Source organism: Gavialis gangeticus, unplaced genomic scaffold (genome assembly GCF_001723915.1).
Source record: "Gavialis gangeticus isolate Ggan-Ray unplaced genomic scaffold, GavGan_comp1, whole genome shotgun sequence".
Taxonomy (NCBI): Eukaryota; Metazoa; Chordata; order Crocodylia; family Gavialidae; genus Gavialis; species Gavialis gangeticus.
In genome coordinates this window covers 79,019,028-79,046,799 of record NW_017728993.1, presented here as the reverse complement: position 1 = coordinate 79,046,799, position 27,772 = coordinate 79,019,028, and the positions used below count along the sequence as shown (strand labels likewise).

At 41.0% G+C, this 27,772-nt stretch overlaps 1 protein-coding gene across 1 annotated transcript in view; it reads right to left on the bottom strand.

Moving 5' to 3' along the window:
- The window catches only part of PTPRC (protein tyrosine phosphatase, receptor type C), a 153,257-nt gene that overhangs the window by 85,907 nt on the left and 39,578 nt on the right, over window positions 1-27,772 (bottom strand). The window contains exons 3-9 of the mRNA XM_019528365.1: window positions 22,816-22,929; window positions 19,230-19,256; window positions 16,232-16,369; window positions 15,840-15,980; window positions 13,621-13,656; window positions 4,392-4,613; window positions 3,261-3,377 (exon numbers count right to left, since the gene is read on the bottom strand). Coding sequence (XP_019383910.1) covers window positions 3,261-3,377; window positions 4,392-4,613; window positions 13,621-13,656; window positions 15,840-15,980; window positions 16,232-16,369; window positions 19,230-19,256; window positions 22,816-22,929 — 795 coding nt within the window. The remainder of the gene's footprint in view (window positions 1-3,260; window positions 3,378-4,391; window positions 4,614-13,620; window positions 13,657-15,839; window positions 15,981-16,231; window positions 16,370-19,229; window positions 19,257-22,815; window positions 22,930-27,772) is intronic.

The following is a 27,772-nucleotide window of genomic DNA, read 5'->3' as shown; positions in this document are numbered from 1 at the left end:
GGTTATCAGCTTCCTCACATGCACCCCAATTTTAGATGGCTAATTTTGGGGAGAAAGGTGTATTTGGTGTGTGAGTAAGTATGGTATTTCATCTCACATTTATAATTAATTCCTTTTATCTGAACATAAAATGAGCCAATACAACAATGACAGTTTAAAAAAGGGAAGCAAACATCATTCATAGCATCTGTATATTATAATAATACTGTCACAGTGCGAAGGCTAAGAACTCTGTTTTCACTCTTGCGACTTATATATATGTATCCTAATTTCATCCACATTCTCTCTGAGACCAAAAAGGTAGATTTGCTGTAATAAACTGGATATAGATATGATTCAAAATATGCAAGCTCCTTCCACAATAGAGTCTAGACAATTGTGGAGACTATATGAATGCTAATTTTAAATAGAGATTAAAACATATTTACAAAGATGTTTAATTTTAATTATAAAAATATATTCATGCTATTGTCTAGACACAGTAATGCACCAAGTCTGGAGGGTTCATTATGGATGAGAATAAAAAGGTCAGGATATTTATCCAAGTCCTTTGAGATCAAGCCCACTAAGCACATTCTATCCTTGATTATCCTGTTAGGACAGGCCACCTGTATATTTAGGACTATCCTCCTCATTAACTCTTATGAACACTGAGCTCTTTCCATCTTCATAACCTGAGTTATCTACCCTCCCTGCTTTCACTGTGGCCCTACCTGCAGAGGAGAGTACAGGTGAAAGTTGGAAGCCCAGCTGGAGGGTATTTTCCCAAATCTGTCTTCTCATTATTTTTACCCACCCCTTGAGGGGATAACTATAGATGCCTTCTTCCTCCTGTCATTTACTGTGTCCTGTATTACATTCTTATTCTGAGGTAGTGCCTGAACCAGCCCCTTTAATCAAATGCCCTATCCAGGCAGGGGATGTGGGGAGAGCCCTTCTTTTGATTCCTTCTAGTAGTAAAGAACCTGAAGAATTTTCTATATAGTAGTTAGGCTGTATTCTCCCTTGCTGTTAGCAATGGATAGAACTTATTGAACTCCTTTTGTTTTAAACACACTCATACTTGGGACAGTGGTAGAATAAAGAAATCCACCACTGTCCAGGAGAGGAATGGTGAGCTTCTGTGGCCTACATCAGCTCCAGCCTGCTACATTTTCTACAGATGTCAAGACTTGAGGGAAGGTTAAAAGTGGACAGACCAGCTTAGCTGGGTGCAGGTTGGGACAGCAAACCTCCCAGTATAGAAGAAACCTCCTAAACCTCACAAACCTCCCACTCTATAGAAGAAAAGTCTAGCTGGTATCAAGATCTGATTAGGGATTGCTCTCAGGCACCTGCCAGAGCTTCCCTGAAGGAAGGGAAACCTTATCTGGAACGACTGTTTTGATTGCTACCAATGCTGCCTACAAACTCATTAGGGGAGATCAGCAGCAAATAGGAAGGGTCCTATTCCCCCCAGCAGCACCTGGGGTGACGAGGAACAATGGCCAGAAGCTGCTGGAGAATAGGTTCAGGTTAGAGATTAGGAGACACTATTTCACTGTTAGGGTGGCTAGGATCTGGAACCAACTTCCTAGGGAAGTGGTCCTCACTCCTACCTTGGGTAAATTCAAAAAGAGGTTGGACAAACACCTGTCTGGGGTCGTGTGATCCCAGCGTGTACTCCGGCCAGTGGCGGTGGGTTGGACTAGATGATCTGTTCAGGTCCCTTCTGACCACAAACTACTATGAAACTATGAAAGGGTTGCTGCCTTTCCTGAAGAGGATGAACAGCAAAACAAAACCCTTTTGTCTTATGTACCTTACTAGATTGGCAAAGGTCTGTCATGAGCACAGGAGTGATATGGTCACAGAAGAGTTTATCATCTTGACTAATATTTTCTTACCAAATAGTAAACAGGAAAAATGTCAAGGCAACAACTCTTTAATGGATATGTATCTTCTCATTATTCTTAGACTTACGATATTTATTCAAGTCCAAAATGAGATTTCTTGCCCCCCCCATTTAATATGGGAAAAAAGCCCCTCATCTTGGATTTGAGAGCAAGGCAGTAGGAGAGTAGACAGCAGCGGCTGTGGCTGAGGTCAGGACTGGAGCCACAACTTCTGCCTGATCCCCCACCACCTCTGCCACCTACCCCCATCCCCCATTCAGCCATGGGCCCCCTTCTCCTCCGCCTTTGACCCCCTTTGAAGGCCCTGTTCCCCCAGTTGTCCACTCCAAACAGAAAAGGGTCCCCCAACCATCTTTTTTTCACCATCACCTTCCACCCAGCAGCCTCTTCCTCCTCCCCCCACACCTGTCTCAACAGCCCCAGGTGCGGCAGGTCAGACCAAGCCCCAGAACTGAGGCTGCCACTGCTACCCTGCCAAAGCTTCTACAGGGCTAAGCTAGGGCTAGAGCAAACAAATGCTCTGTGCCGCATGCTGGAGTGGAAATGAAGTCTGCTAAAGCTAGAGCAAAAGTAAGCAGAGGGGGAAGCAGAAATGGCATGGAGGAAGACAAGGGAAGGAGGGACCCAAGGCACAGGGCAGCCAAGTGGTGGGGGTACACAGGTGACAGAGGGCAAGGTGCAAAGGGCAGGTATCAAGACCAAGTTCCTGTCCCTGTACTGGCCACCACCACCTCCTCTACTATCTACCTCCCCACTGCCTCCTTTGCCACCTGCTCCACCCCCACCTCCCCTATTGCCTATCCCACCATTGTCATCCACAACATCACTTTCCCATGTCCTTCCCTCTACTGACTGTCCCCTACTGCTCCCACATTGCCTATTCTGCACCACCTGCCTATCTTCATCCCCCACTGCAGCAATGGAGGGATGAAATTAAGATGACCCTCCAAAAATTAGATTCTGTACATATATAGATTCTATATATTTGCTATACATATAACAACTTTATACTTTTTCTAGTAATACACACATCTAATTATTGAAGGATCTTCTTAAGTTCAGAGTTGTCTTGTATTTGGTAAATATTTCATTTTTTAAAAATATGTATTAATCTACACACATGTAAATTAATATAAGACTTATGCATGGTATCAAAACCTGCCAATTTTGATGGTTTTCATTTATTACATTTAAGAGAAACTGACTTAAATACTGTTGCACTTGCTGTAGAATTCACTAACTGCAAGCAAAAACTGTGGTCCACTGTTAATCAGTGCAGTAAATTTGGCAATTCAACTGCACCTGCTAAGAGACATAAATTAAGCAATTAAAACCGTAGCTATAAAAAGACAGTAATATACATACCAGCTTTACAGTCAAATGTGTACTTCATGCTGCAATTTTCTTTAATGTTCCCTGCCCATTTTAAGGTCACAGAGGTATTAGTTGTATCTTGAACCTCAAGTTTAAGTCCTTCTGTATCTTTAATGATAGAAACAACATAACACATTTAGTTCATACTTACTTTTAATATGTTTTGAAATACTTTTAATTTTCAATATCCACATATATGATTATATTTGATAATAAAAATATGCAAGACAAAAGGCATGTTTTAAAGACATTTGTAACATGCTATTTATTAAATAAGTTCTTTAAAAAAAAAATCAATGAAAAAAAACTTGTATCCTACTTCTAGACATCTGGTAACCCATGCAATTCTAGGGGTAAGTTCTAAGTGTAAGAATGGTCTTACTTGCATAGCTGCACAAGGAAACAAAGCACACAGTGGTGATTTATTCTGTAGATCAGAGGTTCTGAAACTGGTCCGCAGACCACCACTAGGCTGTGAGCTCCATTCAGGTGGTCTCCAGAAAGGTTGCGGAACAATCAAAAATATCTGTACTTGTAAGATAAGACTATTGATATTAAAATATAAGTTGTGTGCTTTGATTTGTAGAACAAAAAAAAAATTTAATAAGTGGTCCGCCAAGACCCTTAGCAATTTGCAAGTGGTCCACGGGAAAAAAAGTTCAAGAACCACTGCTGTAGACTACCCACTTCGTAAATAGTAGTGTTGGAAGGGTAAAAGATCTCACAGCTGAGGTCCTACCCTATGTAGATGGCTGAGACAGGACAGGACAAGAGATGCAGTTCAACTTCTACAATGCTGTCTCCCAATAAGGACTCTCTGCCAGATAATGACCTGACAGAGTTTACTCTCATCATTAACAAGCCTCTTTTTTGTTGTCTTTAGTTATTTGGGTGCTATATTTACCTACATTTTAAAAACTTGGCCTCAAGCTTTACAGTAGATAGTAGGCCTGATTATAAGACTTTACCTCTAGATCTGTGCCTACAAGTGCAAAGGTCATACTTTCAGAACCCAATAGCTCATAGGAACCTTACCACTGAAAGATTTTTAAAATGCTGTATCCTACTCGTATTCAGATTTTTCTGAATAAAGCCCTAGAAAATTAATAAAACTGTACTTACTAGGCGGGACAGACAATAGAAGAGTTCTACTGCATCCACCCTCAAATTCCATGGAAAGGTTATATATTTGACATTCTGTGAGGCTTAAATTAGAGGTGTTGTCTATTATTTTACACTCAGGATTACATGAGTAATTTTTCAATTTCAATCCAGAAGTGTTCAATGTTGCCACGACTGAATCCTGCAAGTACATGTAAGGACCCACTGAAGGGGTTTTATTTCCTGAAAAAGAGAAAGAAAATATTAAAATTACTAGTCTCTTCTTTTATTCTGGTATTTTCACATTCTTACGTATACTTTAGCTATAAAGAACTCATTCTTTTGAATATATTTAGTATTGTGAAATGCAAATTTCTTTAGGGGAACCCTTTTGTTAGGCCTTAAACTTCACTTTTTGGGGGACAAATAGAGGAAGCCAGGTTGAGTAACATAAAGGCCTTGTGCCCTACTTTGGCCTTTTAAGAACATAGTTCTAGTGGAGCTGAAACTGGTTTGCTTTAAAAAAAAGAATAAATAAATCAGGATAACGTTTTGCATTTCTATTTACAGATTATGAGCCTACCACTTTTGCACAGATTAGTCCTTCACTCTCACAGACCCCATTACATGCTATAGAGGGAGAGAGACATGCTATCTTGAAGAAGCAGATACCCAATCTATGCATAGGAAGATTCCTCAGATTTGTTCTGGGAAGTATACTCTGGCCCTCAGTTATAATAATAATTAATATAAAGTTCACTAACCAATGTTGATGCTGGTGTAGGCTACAAGCACAATACGGCAACACTGATGCTAAGTTTGAGTTACCATTTGCTAGTTGTTCAGAAAAAAAACAAAACTCTTTTCAGATTGGGACATGGGGAATGAAGACCCTTCAGGGATTCAATGGGAAGGAGACAGTAGTAAAATTTTCCAAGTAGAAAATATTCAGAATAGGCCAAGGCTGGTCAGATGGATCTTTTGGAATGATAGCATTGGAGGGAGCAGGCATTTTGGGGTGTTGATGCCCTAAAAAAATTAATTGGATTATAGATTTTAGTCAACAGGACTATTCTATGTCAAGAACTATGGCAGACCCCTTTGGGATTCTCCAGGGAAATGGAACAGAGAATGGGAAGGAGCCCCATGGCTAATCTCTGGTAGACACCAGTGTGCTGCATTAAAGGCTGTGGGATGTTCAGGAGTAGCTGAACACTTTCCTCAGATGTGGGCCAAACAAACAGGAGTGTGGAAAAATTGAGGCTGAGGTGGTAATTGAGGACCCTGATTCACTACCTCAAAGACAATACTAATACTCAGTAGAGGTAGGAGGCAGCATCTGGGAAACTATAAAAGCACTACTAGATCAGGGAGTCATAGTGGAACAGCAAAGTTTAAATAACTCACTCATTTGGCCGCTACTGAAAGCAGATGGAAAGATGCAGATTACAGGGCTCTAAATAAAGTGTCTCCCATGACTGTGCTTGTGGTAGCAAAATATCCAGAGCCAATGGCTGTAATAGCAGAAGGCTCCAAATGATTTTCAGTATTAAATATGTCCAGTTTCACAGTTCCCCTCCATTCAGACTCATGGTATAAATTTGCCTTTTTCTTTTGAAGAAGACAGTATATGTTTACCTGAGTCCCACAGGGGTTCCATAATGCCCCAGCTATGTCACACCCATGTAATGAGACTGTGGGACAAACTGGCAGACTAAAGGAGAAAACTTGGAAGTACCAGAAGAAGTTTTGAAGCTTGTACACAGGGCTGAGTTTAAGATAAGCCTGGCAAAGGCCCAGTTATACATACAACAGTTATCATTCCTAGGGGTAATGTTAGGTCAAGAAGGGAGAAGCCCAGATATGCAAAGAGTGGAGCTTATTCAGAAACTGCCAGCCCCAACAGATGTTACAACATTAAGGTCCTTTTTGGGCCTGACTAGACTTTCCCAGGACTTTATTGAGGGATATACCAAAAAGGCAACTCTGTTATACGAGTAGTTAAGGAAAGATGCCCATGGGAATGGGAGCCAGAACAGAATGAGGCAGTCAAAATCCTGAAGGAAAGTCTAAGGCAGGCTCCAGCACTGGCCTAACCCTGTATGGAAAAAACCGTATGTTTTACAATTAGCCACAACTGCTACAGGGACTGTTAAACCAGAATCACAGTACTGATCTGACCAGTAGGTTAAGCCTCCAGAATACTGACTGCAGTGGAATAGGATTTTACTGTCTGTGAAAAGGAAGTGCTAATCTTAGCGTGGGCTATGCAGCACTGGGAGTAGTTGGTGGGTCTCTCCCTTGACATTAAAAACCACCCATACCCCAGTGAAGTATGCGCTATCTGGAAGGGATAATCATGGCCCTGTGTCCAACCCTCAACTGGCAAGATAGATGCTGGCATTGTTAAACAAAGAGAATTGTAGAGAAACAGGCAGGTTTATCCCCAGTAGCTTACAGTCTAGTAGTGGTATAGGAAGGAGAACATGACTGTTCCCCCACAACCAGGGTCTGCGCTTGTCTTGACTGACTTAACTTTGGAAGAGACCATGGCTGGGGATGATGAGTTATGGTTTATGGATGCATCCATTTATTATGAAAAGGACACCCCATATACAGGGTATGCTGCCATGAATATAATAACTGCCAAGACTGTAGCAGTGGCAGTAGCCTTGGAGAACACTTCATCTGGTATACCCATGGCTGTTTTCTCAGAGTTGGACTGGGTGGTCCAGGCTGCAATAGACTGGCTATCTATTTGGAGGGTGAGGAATATGAAAACAGTATATGGTAAACTGGTAGCACATGCTGGGGAGCTGCTTTACCGAGGCAGACTGGCAGCACAGCTGTAGCAGCCAATCTACAATATCAAGGTTAAAGTGTATAAGCAGGTGTAACAAAGAGCCAGGGGCTCCTGTTACTTTAAGAAAGTGCAGGATGCTAAGCTGGCTGTGTGGGGCTGCAGCAGCAGGAGCATAGGCTGGACCTTAATGAAAAGAAGAAACTCTTGTGTGTGGCTGGGGAGCCCATGGTAGGAAGGGAACAGGGCATCAAAGCATATAAGTCCAGAACCTGAACCAGGGCAGGTAGTCAGACCCTGCATGCTTCAGGGAGAGGAGCTTCCCAGGAAACCTGGATGCAGGAAGCAAGCCCATGGACACCCAAGCTACCCATGAAAGCAAGACTGAGCCTGTCACTGGGAAGTATGGTTGGGTATTAACCCTGAGCAGAGAAAAACATTGTGGAAGCAGTTTGATTATATTTCTGTTGTGCTGGTGTTTTTTGTTTAGGACTGAAGGATTTGGATGGTTTGGAGGCCACAGGGAAACACCCAGTAGAGAGTTCCATAGTAAGGGTCAGGGAATAGGGAACAGGGGCCTAGAAGCATGGGGCAGAGACCAGAGTCCAGAAGCCCATGAGCATGAGACGGGTATCGAGCTCAGAAGCTGAGGTCCAGGACAGTGGACCTTGCACTAAGGGGCCCAGCTAGATGAAAGGGGCTGAAGCCAGGAAGGCAGAAGTCCCAACAAAGGTTCAAGGCTTGAGGGGATGAGTGCAGTGTCAGGGCCAAGACCCCCCCTCCCCCAAACACACACTAAACACTCACCGACATCTGTAAGGCATGGTGTGACTAAGGGGGAAGCTGAAGAGCACTATTATTGCCCCTAAGGCACAACTGGGGTTATCTTAAAAAGGAACCCCACCCTGTACATTTTAGGGCAAAGGAGTCCCGAGGTTTGGGGCAGAGAAGCCTGGAGAACTGTACATCAAGGAAAGGCACCCAGGAAGTTCAGACTACCCTGGCCTCTGGAGGCAGCCTCCCAAGTTAAAAGACCCCCCAAAAATCAAGTCATGGCAGGAAAGAGATAGGAGGTAAATGGAAACTTGGGAGCCCATGGGAAAAAGAAGCCAATGAGGTGGTAATGGCTGTCCAAAGAAAAGGACTTGGCCTCTTTGCAATAGGAAGATGATAATCTCCAGGAATTAGTAGATGAGGGAAAGTACTGGGAATGGCAAATATGGAAGGATCCCTCTGGGCTCATGCTTGTACAGAAGGATGGAGGGGACTTCCCTGTTTGGTTGGTGCCAAGATACATCAGGACAGAATTGGTTGCTTTGTCTCATGACCAGAGCCACCTTGGGATACATAAGACTTTAGCCTGAGTACAAACCACAGGGTAGTGGTCCAAAATGAAAAAGATGTCAAAGTATGTAACCAATTGCTTACCCTGTGCTGCTAACAACCCCAACTCAAAAGTAGTGAAAGGACCGCTAGGACACCAACATGTAAGCAGACCCTGAAGTAGGTTATAGGTGGACTTCACCAGCCCTTTACCTTAAAATGCTAAAGGTAATAAGTACTGCTTGGTTAACATGGATAGTCTCACCAAGTAGATAGAAGCTGTTCCCACAAGGAATAATACTGCCAATACCACAGCGAGTGTGCTGGTGGAGCAAGTCTTTTCCAGGTGGGGAACGCCTGAAAAAACAGATGCAGACCAAAGACCTCATTTCATAGGAGAAGTTACCAAAGAAGTGTGCCAGGCATTTGGGATCAAGCAACGGTTACACACAGCAAGACACCACTAAAATTCAGGGCAAATAGAAAAAACTAAACTCACTGTAACAGGGGGCCTTCCTGTTGCCAGTCGGCCATTGGCCCACTCACCTATTTCTGGGCCAACCGCCTGCCTCACCTTGTTGTTTCTTAATTGGTTCTAATTAAGCAGGAGGCTGCCCATTCTTGCCCCGATGCCAGGGGGCACTATCTGTGGCTCCGTTCCTTCCCTACACTGCAGCCCAATGCTTCCAGCCTACAGCCAGACCAAGCTTAGCCCTTGTCATCAGGCCTCAGACACACACACATTCATACTGCCCTCCTCTCACTAGGGTCTCTCACACTCCACCCCCTCTCACAGGATCTCTTTCATACATCAACAACTTATACTGCCTTGCTTCCTCTTGGAGTGGGCCTCTTCAGCCATAGGCTTTATGTAGCGCACACCTTGGGTGGCAGACATACCATCTTTTGGGCCTCTCCCACAACCTTCGCTAGGATAGTGGCCAGCCAATTACCTGACCGGGGCCAAGCTTGCCCTGGCTCCTCCCAAGGCAACTCTATACAAACTCACGCATACACACTGGGCTCCCAGCCCTCTGTTTTCCCCCTCACTGGGGCTCTACACCTCTACCCCTTCACTAGGGGCCTGCCCTTATTGGGGCTCCACATCTTCCACCCCCTCAGTGGAGCTATGGGGCTTCCCTCCCTGGTGGGGGCTCAGGTGGCCATAGCCATGCCTTGCCCCAACTGCTACCCACAGTGATGTGGGGTCTAAAGGTTATTGAGGCACCCTGACCTGCCTTCCACCAGGGTGTTAACCGGTCTGGTACTTTCCTGGAGGCTCCAATGCCACTGGGAGCCCCACCAGGCCATCCACTCCTCTCAGGGTTCAGTTTTAGGTCATACCCAGGACCAAGAATCTCCTGCTCCTACCTGTAGATGTTCTCATACATCAGCTCAGCCAGGCGATGTTTCTGCCTGGCCTTCCAGCAGCAATCTGCTCTGTTTATAGGCAGATGGTGTCTCAAAATGGCTGCTGGGATCAAACACCTGCTGGCTGTTTGGCTTAGCCCTTAAAGTGGCAGGCACCAACAGTGCCCTGCCACACTCCCTTTGACAACCACCTTGAGAAAGGTGGTAAATCAACAAGGGAAGGATTGAAACCAGAAGTTTCCCTTAGCGTTAATGACCTTATGGGGAGCAGTTGCATTTTATAGCATTACACCCCATAAAGCCATGATGGTAAGAGACATGAGATTACCATAACAATGATGGCTAGGAGGGGAGCCCTTTGATGAAATGCAGGCCAGAGTATTGACTGATCAGTGGGTCCAAAACTCACTGATGGATGTATCGGCCACTCAAGGACAAGTAGTCACAGCCTTGAAGGCTAATGTCCAAAGAATGGACAAAGAGCTAGGGCCAATTCTACACCTGGTCGAAGGGAGCGTTAGCAACCAAGTGATGTATAGAGGGATTAAGGGAAAAAATCATGCTTTAGGATCACCATGGATGGGTCCCATTCACATCATAAACAAGGCCAGCATGATGGTACATCAGATAGAAATATGACACAGGAATATAAAGTCCAAAATGGTACCAGAAGTGATATAGTCCTTTTGTGCCATCCAATAAGGATGAGGCATATGCATGTTTTGTCCTGAAGCAAACCAAGATGTGTCACCCCTTGGAAGACTGGCTCAAGCAATAACTGGAATTCTTATCATCTGGATCCCAGGAATTGGTTTGAAGCACACCATTTATATAGAGCCAAAATACCCGCTGATGTGACAGTCCCTTAGTGAAGGTATGGCTCAGTATGAAATTTAAATGTGAAATTGATGTCACCATGACAACTCACAGTAAAAGATGGGTTATTTCCATATAGTTGGATGGAAGACCTGGATAAGAAACTCAATTGAAAGGTGTGTGTATACAATGAAACTTGCTCCTACTGTAAAGGTGACTCTAATTTTAGATAGCAGCAGTAAACCCAGTTATGGTAATATAACAAAGCATAATAAAGGAAAGAGTGTGGTTTAATTACATACTAACAAACCAATCATGCGGGGTTAACCCCACCATTCTCATGTAAAACATGCAATCCACACCACTGATAATGGTAGAATACTTAAAACCCTGGGATTTGACACCAGCAATTGAACCGAATGGTCCCTATGTAATTTGAAGGGACCATATGTAGAAAATTTTGGCTATCCCTGTACACCACTTAAGGCTAATTGTTTTATCCCTTCAGAATTTTTCAGTAGCCTCTGTTAAACCAAGGTGTGCCTGCTTTGCAAAACCTTAGATACAAGGATGGGAAACATGGATAAATTCATGGAACCAATAACAGACACCAACTTTGGTTTTCAGGAGAGGGTGTTTGCAGATGTAAAAAAACCCAGAGCTTTAATTTAAATGTGGCATATTTCCACAGTGAGCCCCGCACATGCCTAGAAGAGGCAGCATGTTACTTCAGCCCTTGGACCAACAGCTGTAAAGATCAGGTGTTTTACTGGGGCTTTTTTGGCACTTTTATCTAATAGCTGATTGAATCAGTTTTAGCTAAAAGCACCAAAAAGCCAAGCTTAAGCTCCCGATCTTTACACATGTTGCAGAGCCAGGTTGAAATAACACTCTGCTTCTTCAAGTAAAGTGTTGTGGTTTTTTCTTTAATATCTGCAAGCAGCCTGCAGCCATGGCTCATGGGCACTGAGCACCTGCTAATTTTTTTCAATGGGTGCTTGAGCCCTGGAGCATCCATGGAGTCAGCACCTATGAAAACAATCACAAACCAGAGAAAAAGAGATTTAGGAGCCATATTAGGAGATGCTGAAATGGGGACCAAGGTTTTAAACACCATAGATAAGGAAGTTCTAGCAAACAAATTAGCCACTGTGGGTGGGAATCTAAAGAAATTAAATACGTCCCATTAAATTCATAGTTATAAGGCTTAGGAATGCTGTGATGGCTAGAGGTGCAGGTAACAGAGGGATTGTTTAATCTTCCATAGGACACAACATCTGCTGAAAGCATTAGGGGAAGGGCAAGAAAATACATCCCTGGTACTAGCATGCATACAGGTTACAAACCGTGATTGCCAGTATTATCCAAGAATTATGTAAAACAGTATGGGATACTGCCAGTGAAATGGAAAGACAACTTTAAGCCTGGTAGACATTAAACAATTTTATGTATAATGATGAAACCAAAACTATTACTGCCAATGTGGTAACTATAGAAGGGGATGAAGGTTGTAAGGTATACCCTATTGTAGCTTTGGGAACAATTGAAAAATTTATTAATGATGCCTGAAGACCACCAGTTGTGTTCTGGACAAAACAAATTAGGAGAATGGGACACTTCAAGTGTAGAGGTATGTATTGTTGAGCAAGATCTAGGATTTATTCATGAAGGAACACCCTTGAATCCTACCGATGAGTGTATAACCCATGGAAATAAGTGCCACTTCCAGTCAAGAAGTGAACTGAAAATGGGAAATAATACTGTAATTGTATGCATAGGATCAGGAGCATTCTGTTTTAGACCTGAATATGAAAATGTTACCCTCAATGAAAATGTAGCAATTGCATTAAATCAGTCTAATTATTGTGTGTAGACTGTAAGCATCTTATAAGTGGACACTCATTTCCATATTTTCTAAAGGAAATGTTTCATTTTAGAAACGCTGAAATATTTTATAGCTTGAATTTTTAACTTTTTTTGTTTTGTATGGCATTTTGCTGTAAATTGCTCCATCTTGCATAAAATAAAAGTTCACAATATGAGTGCAATATACAGATTTTATGACAATATAAAAATAGACAACAATTGATAATTTTTGAGAACTGAATGGCATGTAATACATAATACACCACGCAGATTTGTTCATATATATCCAGGCAAGGAAGAACTCTATGATAATATCAGCTAGAAACTATTATTGTATTACAGCATAGTTCCTTGACTCAACAATCTTGTTTGTGTAAAACTTTGGAACTTTGCTTGTTTGTTGCTGTTCGGTCTCCAGTTCACCCCCACCCCAGCATGCCCTCACTATGAGCACAAAAGTCTGGTTTTATTTGTTTTTAATCAATTGTTCTTTATCATCTGTAGAATTTTATTTCTTTCAGGATGTAAAAGATAATTAAAGCAAGAATTTAAGGGCATGTGAATATAAATAAATTACCATGAGCATGGCTTTGCAGTGTATCAGTTGCTCTTGTGATAACTATCTTTGTATACACCCTTATACATAGTCTATGACAAATGAAAATATATAGTCCATAACAAATGAAAGCTCACCCATGGTAGCTTGCCCTTCTGTGAAAAAACTTAGCTTTCATCTACCATTGCATAAGAGCATACACAGAGCCAGTTACTACAGTGTAGGTGATGTGCTTTGAGACCCTTGACATACTGTAGGTTCTACAACTGGTGGTGTTACTCCCATCACAAAATGGAAGTAGGATATCTAAGCAGAATGTGAAGTTGGCCAAAGCAGTGCAAAAGCTTGTAGAACTGCAAAACATCCCTTCAAAACAGTAACAAAGCTCACAGAACAAAACAAACTGCTTGCCTGTATGCTAATTTGAGCTGCTGATTTAATATTTATGTATCAATTATTGTAATCAGATGAGGAGAGTTTGTTTCTGGTTTAAAAGAGTACATTTAAATATAACTTACCACAGCCCATTTCAGAAACATGTGCTGGTGTGGGTGCTGTAAAAAGAAGGAATAAAATGAGAAAACGGGCTTATATTAATCATTTGCAGGAAGGGGAATTGTTAGTACATTTATCCTGAGATCTCCAAATATTTGTTTCTAAATAATATTAGCCTTTTTATGCTAAAACAGTTGGTTTAGAATAAGTCACATTTTATCTTCATCTCATGGTGGGCACATCCACATGTGATGATTTTTAAGCCTCATTAACCATTTTTAAGATGTATTAAGGGCGTGGGTCTACACATACGTGCCCTTAATGCAACTTTAAAATGGCAATTTTAGGCTAATTGTGCATAAAGTGGGTGTCAAATTTAGGTTCAATTAGTTAAGGCACTTTAACCCACATATAGATGCCTGTAACTCCGTGGAGGGGAAGGGGGCAACACAGCACGAGCAGGGCCTTTGCTTGCCTCTCCCTCGGGGTGGGTTTGCTAGCCAGACAATGCAGTCCTGCAAGGGCAGGGTGACTCATTGCCTGCCTGGGATTCAGGTGCCCTCAGAAGCCCACACTGGGGCTTCCACCCAGGACAGCAGGCAGGCTGTGACTGCATTTGCCCCAGCACCCGACATAGCTTTCCCTGCTCCACCCACCTCCTCCCCACACAAGTGCATGGCCACCCTGCTGGACACTGCCCATGGGGCTCTGCGTGGTTCAGCCTGGGCTGGCTGGGAGCAATGCAGGCAGAGGCTACGCTCTCCTTCTGGCCTGCCTGATCCATGGCTGAGCCTCCACCTGCATTACATCCAGCTTGCCCTGGCTGAGCCATGCAGAGGCCCCAGGGGCTCATGCCACAGCTCCAATGGGTAGTGTTCAGCAGGAAGGCCAGGCTCTTGCCTGGCATGGAGGTGGGTGGAGCAGGGAAAGCTGTCCCAGGTGCTGACAGCAGATGCAGTCCATCTGCCTGCTGTCCCAAGTGGGAGCCCCAGAACAGGCTTCTAAGGGTGCCTGGATCCTGAGTGAGAAGCAAAGCATCCCACCCCTGCAGAGCTGCATTGCCTGGCCAAAAAATTTGCTCCTAGGCATGGGAGAGCCATTAGCAAAAGCCCTGCCTGTGCTGCGCTGCCCTCTTCTCCTTCCAGGGAGTTGCAGAAGGCCTTTCTCTTGTGCTTTGACAAGAGCCCTTGTGCCTCCTGCCTCCTCTGCCAACTTAGTTCCAAGTCAGTCAGCACACTGACAGGTACTGCTGCTGCCAGAACTGGCACTCCAGCTCCAGTGTTTGCACCTTGCAGAACAGCACCCGCTGTGTCTTCTTCTTGATGGTATCTGGCAGCAGTGCAGAGCCCTGCAGGCTCGGCTCCAGCTTGCTGTCATCCAATGCTGGGGAGGCAGGAACATAGGGAGGGAGTTAGAGCCAGAGCTAGGGCTGGATCCAGGTCTGAGTCAATAATATCTGGGGGAACTGGAGGCTCTCACCCCCTCAGCCAGCACTGGGTTGCACTGCCCAGCTATGCTGCCATAGACTCCTGGGGACTGTCCAGGGTGCTGCCCAGGGCGGGCTGCCAATGCATTCAGTCAGTGATCTGGGTTAAGGTGCCTTAAGGTATGCATGTGTAGACACACACCTAAATCACTTTAATGCGCCTTAGGCTAAGGTGCGTTAAGTTTAGGCACACATAAATTCATGTGTAGACATGCCCAGCATGTATTTTATATCTCTTTGCATGATTGATTATAAGTTATAACTTCCCATCATATGTTTTACAACCTATAGTTCCATATGCACAAGCTAAATTATTTCTCTAATTGATATGATATTAAAGATATATGAGTGACATTACTCTTTCATCAAAATTGGAATATTTAGCTAGGATACAGTCAGAATTATAGAATAAAGAGTGTATCAATTGTGATATCTACTAAATAAATAGAATCTAATTACTTGGAAGATAATTAATTATTTACTGAAGTAAGAAATACAAGAACAGGTTTCACCATTTTTATGATGAAATGAAAGAACAGATAATACTTTCTGTTCATAACTTTCATAAAGGAAATATGAACTTTTAAATAAAATTTAACTACCACATTGACAATAGTAAGCATCCTGGAAAAAAAATCTTTAGTTTCTTCAGTTGAATCTGTGACAAAATATATTTTTATTAATTTTCAAAGATAAAGCCACTTTAGGCTCTGGCATTTCACATGCATGAGGTATAACTGTGTGCAGGTCTGTCACCTATTGTGAGATTGGAAGCAGTTGTAGCCATGGAATGTGAGGTGTCTGCAGAAGACTGAGACATGTTTGTTGAACTGCTGGATGGAGTAAGAGTCATGGATGGTAACGTGGAGGCATGCAAGGGTGATGGATTAGAAAAATCTGCAAGGAAATGAACAGAACAAAATACTATTAAGAGATTCTCTCCACTTGTTTGTGTGTTCGTATTAAAAATGCATCTTTACCTGTTGGGTTTTTTGTATTAATTGTGCAGTGTATTAACACTGTCATGCTTTGCTGAGGAGGAGCTGTTTTAAGAATTACTCCACTCTCAACCCATACAGAACTTCCCCCATGAACAAATCAAGACAGGGCTACTGACAACCTGGGACATCTAAAGGAATACAGCAAACCTGATGATTTATGTATGGTGGTAGCAGAAGTGTGTGCAGTAAGGGCAGCAGAGCTGCTGAGTGGCTGATTGCTGGTTCCAACTGAAGAGCTTGAGTCTGCATGAGTGGTAGTATATGAGCTGCGTGTTGGCATGATACCTGTAGCAAGGAAGTACAATCGTTTTGTTAATGTTTCCCAACATGCTATATGCACAAAATGATAGTACCATGTAAATGAGGTTGCTGTAGTTAGAAAAAAGTACTAAAAGGAAGGGAATTGAGGTCTGACTGCAGGTCATAAACATACTTGAGCTCACCTTGAATTAGCTAGCCTGGGTATCAGTAACAGTATAGTCATGGGAGCATGAAGAAAAGCACAAGGTGTAAAACCAATCACAGACACTGGGTAAATAAGCAATTATTCTGTGTTCAGCCTTGTGTTAATGCACCTACACTGCTATCACTCCCTGAGCTACATGGCTTAAAGGCAGCTTGGGGATGTTAGACCTCTGAATAAAGTACAGACATACCCTATAAGATGCATGGTTATACAGTATTAGCTTTTCTTTTCTTTTAGTAAGCAATCAATTTTATTTAGTTTGTAGCACAAAAAACAACTGGCAAAAACAGAAAAATACAAAATGTAAGTAAAGTTATTATAAGTATATAGCTTTTACAAGCCAGCACCTGAAGTTCTGAGTGCTCTGTTCTTATTGACTGATTTCTCTTGCTGAAGTCAAAGGTGAGACTTCCATTTAGCTTTAGTGGTATCAGGATATGGCAGAATGTGCCATCTATTTTGTGAAGTAGTTGGGTGCGTACACAAGTACTAAGTCAACTTAAAATAAAGTGACTTAACTAAGTCACCTTAACTAAGATGATTTAAGTTAAGCCACATTGAAGCATACACACATACAGCTCCTTGACACCTTGCACTTAGAGTCAACTTAAGTAATGCGACTCAAGTTGATACACCTTGGAGGTGTATGATCTTGCACCACATTTAAGTCAACTCTGCTCCATATATGTGCTTATGCTCTGACAACTAAGTTGACTTGAAAAAGTTAAGTCAACTGTCAGAAAGTTAGGGCATTTATACACATACATTTGCCTGCTCTGATGCATGTCAAAGCAGACTCAATTATACTTGACAGCTACTTCACACCAGATTAATCAAGTCTGCTCTGCATACAAGCTGGTGCACACAGCACTGTGTCACATGCATTTGTATAAATGGTGAAATGCATGTCAATGCTGAGAAAATGGTGGTGGTGAGCTTTTGATCTAAAACACCTTCAATGTCTTTTAGTTTAAAAGTGTGCTATATTCTCAGTGCTAACGCACATTTTGCTGTTTATACAAATGCATGCACCGCAGCACCGTGTGCTTTTAAAAGCACCCAGCGCTGTGGCACAAGCATGTTACAAATGCCCTTTGTACTTGTGAACAACAGGTGCCATGCACAAAATAAGTTTATACTTGCTTTTTTAATGATTGTTAAAAATAAATCATTTAAAGCTCATTTAAAGCTAGTAAGACTATTGGTCCAGACATATTTGAGCAAAATCATTAAGTCAAAATTATTTCTTAAAACCTACTAGAGACATTTATGCAATTAGTTAAGTGATTTGCTCAAGGGCACAAAACCCAAAGAGTGACAGAATTAAGAAACTGTATACACAGTACCTCGCACTCTTTAATGCATGCCCCTTATAGGGTCAATAAATGTAGGAATAACTGAAATTTTCTAGGATTTTAGGGAAACAGATGGAACTTGTGAAGAGACAAGTTTTCTCCCCTCATGTCTGAGATAAGACTATAACCTTTCAATCCATGCATGCTTTAAATATGACCTCAGGACACCAAAATCATATATGTCCTTTGGGATTGATGAGTTGGCAAAGCACTTTGTACAATGTACATATATCTTAAGTCAGTGGTGAAGTAGGTTTATTCTTTTTAAGATACAAGGGTAAATAAAAGACTATAGGAAATTTAGAACTTGAGTTTCCTACCATCAGTGATGGAGGGAAAGGAATCATCAGAATAATATGGTGCATAGACAATGTCACTAACTGTACTAATGATATCGGTGAGGAACCAAGAAACAACCTACAATAGCCTTGGTGAAATCAGACATTATATAAGATATACAATACAGATTAGATTCTGATATACTTATTCACAATGCAATAAACATGAATCAAAATGAGTAAGGGGGACTACACATAGTGTAATACTGTTAAAACATCATTCAAAGGTTCAAACACAAGTCTGTCACAGTATGAATCCAAAAACAGCCAATATAAAATTATATTATTTTTTAGGTTTTGTAGTTACTCCTATTAAAATGTGTCGATCAAATTTCTATGTTGCATTAATATCACTACTACTAAAATTGTAATTTGATTTTATGCTATGAATTTGAGTGGTAAAATGGATTGATCTGAGTGGACTTAGGATCACAGTTGTTAGATGTTTAAATTAAAATGTAATTAATTTTCTTGAATTATTTGGTAAACCTTGGTAAAAGTTTAAGTACTTTTTGAGGGAAGAAAAATGTGAAAACACTATCAGACATTATAACAAAACCAAGTAACTATGACCATTTTGCTATGTATAGCAGCACATGTCATTTCAGAACCTACCATGCTCTAGTATTAATTACATATATTACATTTCTTCTTAGAGGCCAGGACCTTGTTGTCTTATATGATGTACAAACATATCACAAAAACAATCCTTACCTGAAGAGTTTATTGTCTAATGAATAGTGCAGTATTTGTGAAATACTTATTACACATTCAGAAACCAGAAAACTCATTCATCTGTCCATTCTTTATAAATTGATTTGTTATTTTCATTCCACATTTTCAGTATTCTAAATGTAAAGATATTAAACATTCCAGAAGATAAAACTAAATTAACTGTCATATTAGTAATTAATAACAATATAATACAAGCTAATTTCACCAAGAAGTAAGGTAGTACTGTAATAAAAAAAAGAGAGTTGTCTTACTAGGTTTAGCAGGCTCTTCAGTTTGGCCTAAAAGAGATAAAATAAGGGGTAAATGTCAAAAGAAGATTAGGCACTTTTGAGTCCATACATTAAGATCCAATCAATCCTGATTCAGCAAACAAATTTTTCATTTGCATCTTAATTCAACAGAAAATGTAAGCATGCATTTAATTTTAAGTGTTTGAGTAGTCCCATCAAACACAATGAGTTCACTTGCAAGGTATGAAAACCATGCACACACTAAACTCATTAGTGGCTGCTGTTCGTTAGGAAATAATCTAATACCCAGCCCACTGTTTACATGTCATGAGAGGCTCTGAATATGTTTTAAAAGTGTGCCATTGCTCTACAGAAGTTAAAATCTGAGACCTGGAAACTGACAGATCAGAGATGTAAATGGTAAGATGTTGCTACCTGTCACTTTGCAGTATTGTTTTTATATATTTTCATTTGTTTAGAAGCATTAGTTAATATTTGATTCTATTTGGCAATAACAACTAAGCATATCCTTTTAACGTTAACAAGTTATGATATAATGGAATAAGTCAGATCCTCAGATGACATACATTATCATATGTCCACTGAAGTCAAAGCAAATATGCTAATTTAAAACAACTGGGAATCCATTCATCATCACTAATGCCATACTTTCAGTTCTTAGTTGGAAGAGGAGAATGGGTGTTTCCTTCCCAGACTTATACTGATTGTTTTTTGACTTACCCTGATATCGAGATATATTTTTATATTATTAGGCATTCAACCTATGAACTAAAGTTAGGAAGTTATAAGCTAGATTTGACAAGTTATAATTTGACCTATTCAAAATTGATTTTGAACTAGGGCTATTTTTGATTACCTCTGCTCAGCATATGAATACAGGAGTAGTCCCAGTAAAGTAAGCATTTAAATCAATTAAACAACAAAATCTAGTTTTGTTTTGTTTAAAGATCATCTCAAGTTCAAATGGTAGCCAGCCAAGCTCTATGGCAAAGCACAAATTCATTAAAAAAAATTTTTTAAAGAAGATTATGTTACACTTTCATTTTTGTGGTTGTGAATTGTATTCTACTTTCTACCCTATATTTCACTTATATATTATGTAAAATTATATCTTATGGTTTTTGATTGGTCCCAATCTACTAAACTGAGTAGAAGAATTCCAGAAGGCTTAGAAGCATATGTGATATCTTTTATTAGACCAACTAAATTGTTGGAAAAAGTTGTTTTTTGCAAGCTTTCAAGCACAAACACCTTTCTTCAGGCATAGAGAGGGTCTGGTGGTGTTTTGTGTGCTCTCCTGGGTACTTTGCAAAGAATAATTTTCCAATGATTTAGTAAGTCTATAAAAGATATCACATCTACCCAAAGAACCTTGTCTGCCTATGTCCTTAGACCAACATGGCTACAACCAACAATCCAGAAGGCTTACAATCAAGTAAAAAAAGATGCCTTTTTTTCCTTTTTTTTCTATAGGCTTTCTGATAAATATTGTTAAATATCTAACTATTTTTAAGGTAAAATAAATGTAAAACAGGAATTAATTAAAAAAAAGAAATTAACATATTATCTGTTTAGACTAGCTTATGTATTTCAGGTCCTTCTGTATTCTACTATTTGTATCACAGTCACATCTGCAGGGCATTGCCAGATTGTGCTAGCCTCTGTACAAACATAGAACAGTCACTGCCTGGGAATTTTAAAGAATTAAGCATCTAAGACATCTAAATCAATATAAATAAATGAGAAGTGCTGTACCCATGAAATACCTATATACATCAAATAAAAAATAGGCACATGGCTTCCTTCTTTTCTTCCCTTTTGTAAATCAACTCATGCATAACTTACACCTAACACCTGAATAGTCCTACTGAAATCTGTGAACTAATTTGTACTATACAAAGAGCACACCCGCTCTAGGCCCTTTAATGCCACCCATTCAGAAAGGATGCGAGTCATCTGAATTATCAGTCATTCTCAAGATGCTTTTAAACACTCTTTGAGATCTAGAAGCATGTATATCAGGAATGAGGTTAGCAAGAGACTGTGAAAAAATAATCTCTAATAAAGTTGTTGCATCTTATTATACAGCCTGTCACTTTGTAATGTAACTTAATATCTATACTTTTTTGTTTTTTCAATTACAGCTTGAATGTATGAGTAACATTTCATTTTTTAATGTACACAATTCCAAGATATATCATTAGATGGTAAAAATCACTGTATCCTCACTGGCACATGGGTTATGTTGATTTGCACAAGCTGAGAATCTATTGATAAAGATTGCTAAGGACAATATAATAAAATTGATATGTGAATAAAAAATGTTTTATTGACAGGTAGAAGGAGACACCAATATCTTGTACTTGTAAGACTCCTTTGAAAATATCTATTTTACGAAGACCTCCCTCAGTTGTGGTCATTAACAAAAGAAACTTTTAGCTATAGTCCAAAGAAATGGAGCAAAACTCATATCCAGCAGTACTAAAATCTGTATTTACATATGCAACAGTGCAATTTATTTAACCATGTTGTGAAATTTGATGCATAGCCCTAACATTCCTAAAGCCATATTTTCCAGTAATAAATAAGGGTTTTCCATTTTTGGACAAAAGTATAATACTATACAGTCCTTACAGACTACTAGATATAGGGGTTCTGCTGCATTTGGACTATAGCTAACACTTCCCTTCTCTTTGTAGTCTCCATTCAGGTGTTTGAAGACATTTATCAAATCTTTCAACTCAGTCTTCTCTTCTCAGCAGCTTACAGATGTAACCTCCCCCCCACGGCATTTTACTTTAAACTTGGTGCACCCCCACACTGAGCCCAGCACATGCCCAAAAGGGGCACTGCTTTAGTTTGACCCAGTTCACCCAACATCTGTATAGATCAGGTGCTTTAGTAGGGCTTTTTTTGTCTCTTTTAATTAATAGCTGATTGAATCAGCTTTAGATAAAAGTGCCAAAAAAGCCCCGTGGAAGAACCTGATCTGTATAGATGCTGCAGAGTCAGGTCAGACTAAAGTACTGCTTCTTCCAGTACAGTATTTTTTGCTTTTTTCCCAACATCTGTCAGCAGGTCTCCTGCCTAAATAACTCTAGCTCTTTCAGCCTTTCCTCATAAGTCATGCTTCTTGAGCCTCTAATAATTTTTGTCACTCTCCATGACACACTATTATTTGATTAAAGTATATATATATGTAGGCACTTAAGCAAAAAGAAATATTCTACAAATACTATTAATAGTAGATGCCTGATAACAGAGAAGTTAAGAATGCAGCCCATAACTCTTTAAAGAGAATCACATTGGAGTTAAAAATGGGCCTGCATCACCTCTACTTAAAGACTTAATATATTATGCTCTATTCATGTAATGGAATTGTAATGTAAGTAACTATCAGGACCTAAACATACCAAGTATATGCTGAAAAATATTTTCCAAATGTAACTAAGTATTTCCCCCCTGAAATAAACCTGTTGTAATAAGCAACTGTGATAGTTTTGACTTCATAATATTAGTGCAGCTGAAACAATAAGGTGAAACAATAAGGTGACAATGGAAGCTGTGTCCCAGGTTTCACTTTTACCTTCAGTGATGCTTGCAGGTGAGGATGATGTGAAGTGGGTGAGTAAGAAGTGCATGGGTGAAGGTGAAATGATAGTAGGAGAAGTAGCATTTACAGTTCTTGTGTCTGTTTCTCCTGTTGTACAATAGGGAAAACACATTATCCACTGAATTTTATACATAGCTAAAAGTACAGGTTAAAAAAAAAAGATCTACTGACTGCTTCTTTATAAGCCAGAATTGTTGCTTACTCCAGAATGAATGAGTGGGTAACTTCTATGTTATTATTAACATTTTATTAACATTTTTTATAACAATATTAGCATAAGTCTTCAGAATCATTCAAATCAACACAGTAATATATAAAAACATAGGCTATTCAGAATAATACACTGCATGATGTACTACTGATGAACAGAGGATAGCTTTATTAACTAAGGGAGAAATTGTCACTAATTAATTGGAGAGAAAAGGCATATCGAGAGCAAATTGTCATTTTTACAAAAAATAGATTAAGCCTCAAAGCTATGATCCAGTTCTAAATATTCCTAAAGTCTCAAGTAAGTCTTCATTCAGACATTTGGATCTTCTCATTACAGAGATAGGAAACACCCACAAAGTTCATGCTTCGTTTCCTTTAAGGTTCAGGCAGATTCAATATGGGATTTTGTTTCTTCTGCTGACAATTTTGGAATAAAAAGTTGTTTTCAGATCACTCCTTACTTAATTAGGGTCAGAGCAACACTTTAAGGAAGATTCAAGTTTTTTCATTTAGAAAGTCAATAATGAGTACAGGGAGAGAACCTTTAGATGAAGAACGGTTCATCCTGAACCACTTTTGCAAAGATCTTATTGTTACACAAAGACCCATAAAATTATGGATCAAAAATGAATGAAACGAAGACAAATTCCATTGATAGATGATCCAGAAAAGGCAAACATTTCCAAGCCATAGGTGACTCATTGTAGGCACTGTTGTACATTTTTCAAAAGAGTAGCAAATACCCCAATTTCCAAAGATGTTGAGCACCCAAGTATGCTTGCTGACTTCAGGAGGACCTAAGGACTTCTCTGCACCTCTGAAAAATCAAGCTATATACCATATTTACTCAAATACAAGATGAGATTATCCCCCCCGGTCAGTATGGGGGGAAAGTTCCGTATCTTACATTCACACACAAAGAAACCTCACTAAATACACTGTCTATCTTTGAGCTGTTGCCAAAAGCAGCACGTGCTCAGTAATGGAAACCAAGTATGAAGTTGATTAAATCCAGCCAATACTAAGCATGACTATAAAATGCAAGGCCCATATTAGAAAAACATGGCAATGGGAATGTGGGTCCCCTAAAAAATGGATGGGTGTTCCATTCACAGGGAACTGGCACTGGGCCTGGAGGTACTGCAATACCAGCCTGGCGTTGGGAGGACCACAGCCAGCCTTGACACCCTCTCCTTGGGACAAAAAACGCTACATCTGATCTTAGCCAAAAGGCTGAAATGCCAATGGAAACATTTATTCTGTGCATGTGGCCCTTAAAAAATGGGTGGGTGTTTTTGCCACCCCACAGGGAACTGGCACCAAACCTGGAGATACCACACTATCAGATTGGCGCTGGGAAGGCCAGAGCCAGCCCTGACACCCCCCTATTGGTGCCAAAAAGGCTACATTTGATATACTGATGGGAACCTCTTTTTTATAATTATTAAACTCAACATTTTATTTTAAAAAATCCAAAATTTATAATACATATTTACAAATATCAAACCATTACATCATCTAACAAACCTCATAATGTATTAACTCCTCCTCATCTCTTAACAGTTTACAATAACATTATTTTGCCCCACCACTATTCCCCCTCCTACCCTACCCTCTCTCTTACCCAACTATTTCAGGCACTCCTTAGGTGAATATGTATTTCTGTTTATCTTTCCTCCACATCTTCTCACTCTTACTCTCATCTTCCTCATCATCATCCCTTTGCATGCAATATCTGACCTCAGACAGGACTAGCTATAAACCCTGCTTCGTAGTCAAATTTATTCCCTTCATGATCAGCAAGTTCCTCACTTTCCAGAGTGCTGCTTTAACACAGATCACCAATGCCCGTATCTTCCCTTCTTTCCATCCTTTCTTAACCAACCCATATATCAAACTCTCAAAATTTATCTTACCATTCACTTTTAAAATTTGTAAAAATCTCTGTGCCTTCCTCCAAACCTCTCATGCAAAGTTGAATTCCCAAAATACATGTTCCACTGATTCCTCCCCCCTGCACTTCTCCTGTGGGCATTTCTTCCCATATCCCACCTATATAGAACATCTCTTACCCTCCACACCAATCTCCATATCAGGTCTGCATATTCTGCTTTTAAATCTTTCCCTGTTACCCATGCTGATGACAATCTACCACAAGGATAGGTTAGTGCAGCCCATCTAAATAAAATATATGGTAGTGCTCATTGAGTGCAGTTCCCCTCAACTCTAACTCTTTTTTCAAGTCATGGTGAGCCACTACATTGCATATATTTCGATTTTCACTTCATTCCCACAGCTGAGATGCACATTTCTTTCCCATTTACAGTGATTCCTGTTTCTTCATGAGCCTTAAATGTCTGCCAAACATCACCAAATGGGGCCCCAAACAGTGCACCCAGAATCCTTCTGTCAGGCTTCTTTCAGCTTGTCATGTATGGTTAGTGTGGGAGATAGAAATAAATGGCTTTATCTGTCTGAGCAAGTCATGTTAAAGGGAGAATAAATACACATTGAGCACATTGAGCTGGATTGAAACACCAGGGGTTAGCCTGCCAGCCCTGGGCAGCACCCCCCTGGCTCAATGTACTGATGAGGGCATGGTGGGGGCATGTGGGTACTCCATTCTGGTCCTGGGGGCAGCAGACAGCCCTACACTGAAGCACTCTTGTGCCCCAGCCAGCCAGGTTATCATCTACACGTGTGCTGCTGCAGAGTTTACACCAGTCTAATAAGGCTGTAGACTAAGTCTAAGTACATGTAGACTTGCTACATTTACTGTGGAGTTAATTAATCTACTCCACAGGGGTGCAGTGGCAGCAATCCAGGCATGCAGACCATGTTTGGTAGCCAGAATGTGGCTCTGTCCAGCTAGGCTCTGGTTTCAGGTGGTACATGCTGCTGCCACATGCTCCATGCCACTTTTTTTCAACGCACTTGTTGTTTTATTATATTGGTACTTAAATATGGCTCCTGGCTGCAAATATGCAGTGCAGAGAACCAAATCACATATGTCAGGTGCATTTTGCAGTGCCTCAGAAGCCTTTGAGGTGCCACAAAGTGCACGTGCATGCTCATGTGGATGTGCCCTTACAGTCACAGAATTCTCCTAATATTTGCACCTCTTTCTCATTTTTACCATAAGTTTCTTTCAGAAGCTCCCCCACTCTCAACAGAAGTCCTGAAATACATATGAAAAGAACCCCTGGTGCCTTATGACATGTCCTTCAGTCTGTTAAGGCTGTCATGTTTTCAGTAAATAGGAAGCCTTCACACCTGCAATATTTCTTTATTAGCAGCTCTTTCTCTCCTTCTGCTAGTGTTTTTCTATTTACCAAGTCCATAGCATTTTCCTCATTGCTTTCACTTTTTTTCAACTAGTGCCTCACTGCTTATTATCTCTCCTTTACCTTACTCTCTTGCCATGATACTTCATAATTATGATATCTTTAACACTTTGAACATGGGCTCCTTCAACCCTTTAAAACAAAGCTCCAGGCACAACCATCAGAATTTAAATGGAATACTAAGATAGCATAATGGATACATATGCAGTTGACCAGCTGACCTGCCAGAGTCAAAACTCAGTCTCTCATTTCTGACACAGCAGTTCAACATGGGCAGACTTCTGGGGACTTGAAATAATCTGTCTGTATTAACTTGATAAGCAGAGATCCTGGTGTTCTCTGATAAAAGAAATGGAAATTATCTGGTAAAAAGAATCACAAATTCTCTAATTAAAACCCCAAAATCTGTGATTAAAATAAAAGGACCTTATATATATAGGTATCAGTTGATCATAATATTTTATTGATATATTTATAGTTTTAAAGCAATTTGGAAGCTTACCAGTGCCTCAATCACTATAATAAAATAAATTCTAAATACCTATGTATATTGGCATTTGATTTTGGGGTTTTTATGGAAAATCAGAGCTCCTGCTTCCTCCCTCATTTACCAGGACACACGTCCAGCTGTAGTAGCCCCACACCCACTTCTTTGTTGTGCCAAGCTTCCCTGATATGCCATTGTCCCTCACTCCCAAGCCACAGCTCCCAGCAGACCTGCCTATGCCCCTCATTCCCTGACAACCTCCCACTAGCTCTCTCCAAGCAGCATCTCCCCCTATGCACCAGGACACAGGTCCAGCTGCAGATGTCCCACCCCCTACTGCTTTGTGGTGTTGAACAGCCCTGATAGGCCAGTGCCCTGCCCCTGCCCATGTTATTGTCCCTCACTCCCAAACCACAGCACCCCCAGCCCTGCCAGTGCCCCACACTCTGGACCTGCAGCCCATGCCTACTTGCCACTTGCTTCCTCCCAGCAGTAGGTCCCCTGGGTGTGTGTAGGGGGTTTCTCGGTGTGTGTGGGGGGGAGTATGGGGTTTGTGGGGAGGGTGTGGTGTGCAGTCCCTACCACCATGGTGTGCAGTCCCCACCAGCAGCAGCAGCAGGCAGTGGGACCTCAGAGTGCTCTTGGCTATGGCAGACAGAGCTGCCCATGGTGCATACCTCTAGCTGAGTCCTGGGGGGGGGGGGGCCTGCATCAGCTGGCACAGAGCCAGCCCAGCCCACCGGTGCATAACTTTGGACCAGACTGGACTAACTCCATGCCAGCATGCACGGTTTGTGACACTGCAGATGGGAGCGGCACGCCATTGGGCCAGGCAGGCTCCGTGCCTTCATGTGCGGCTTGCCACTGGAGTACTAGAAGCCCTACA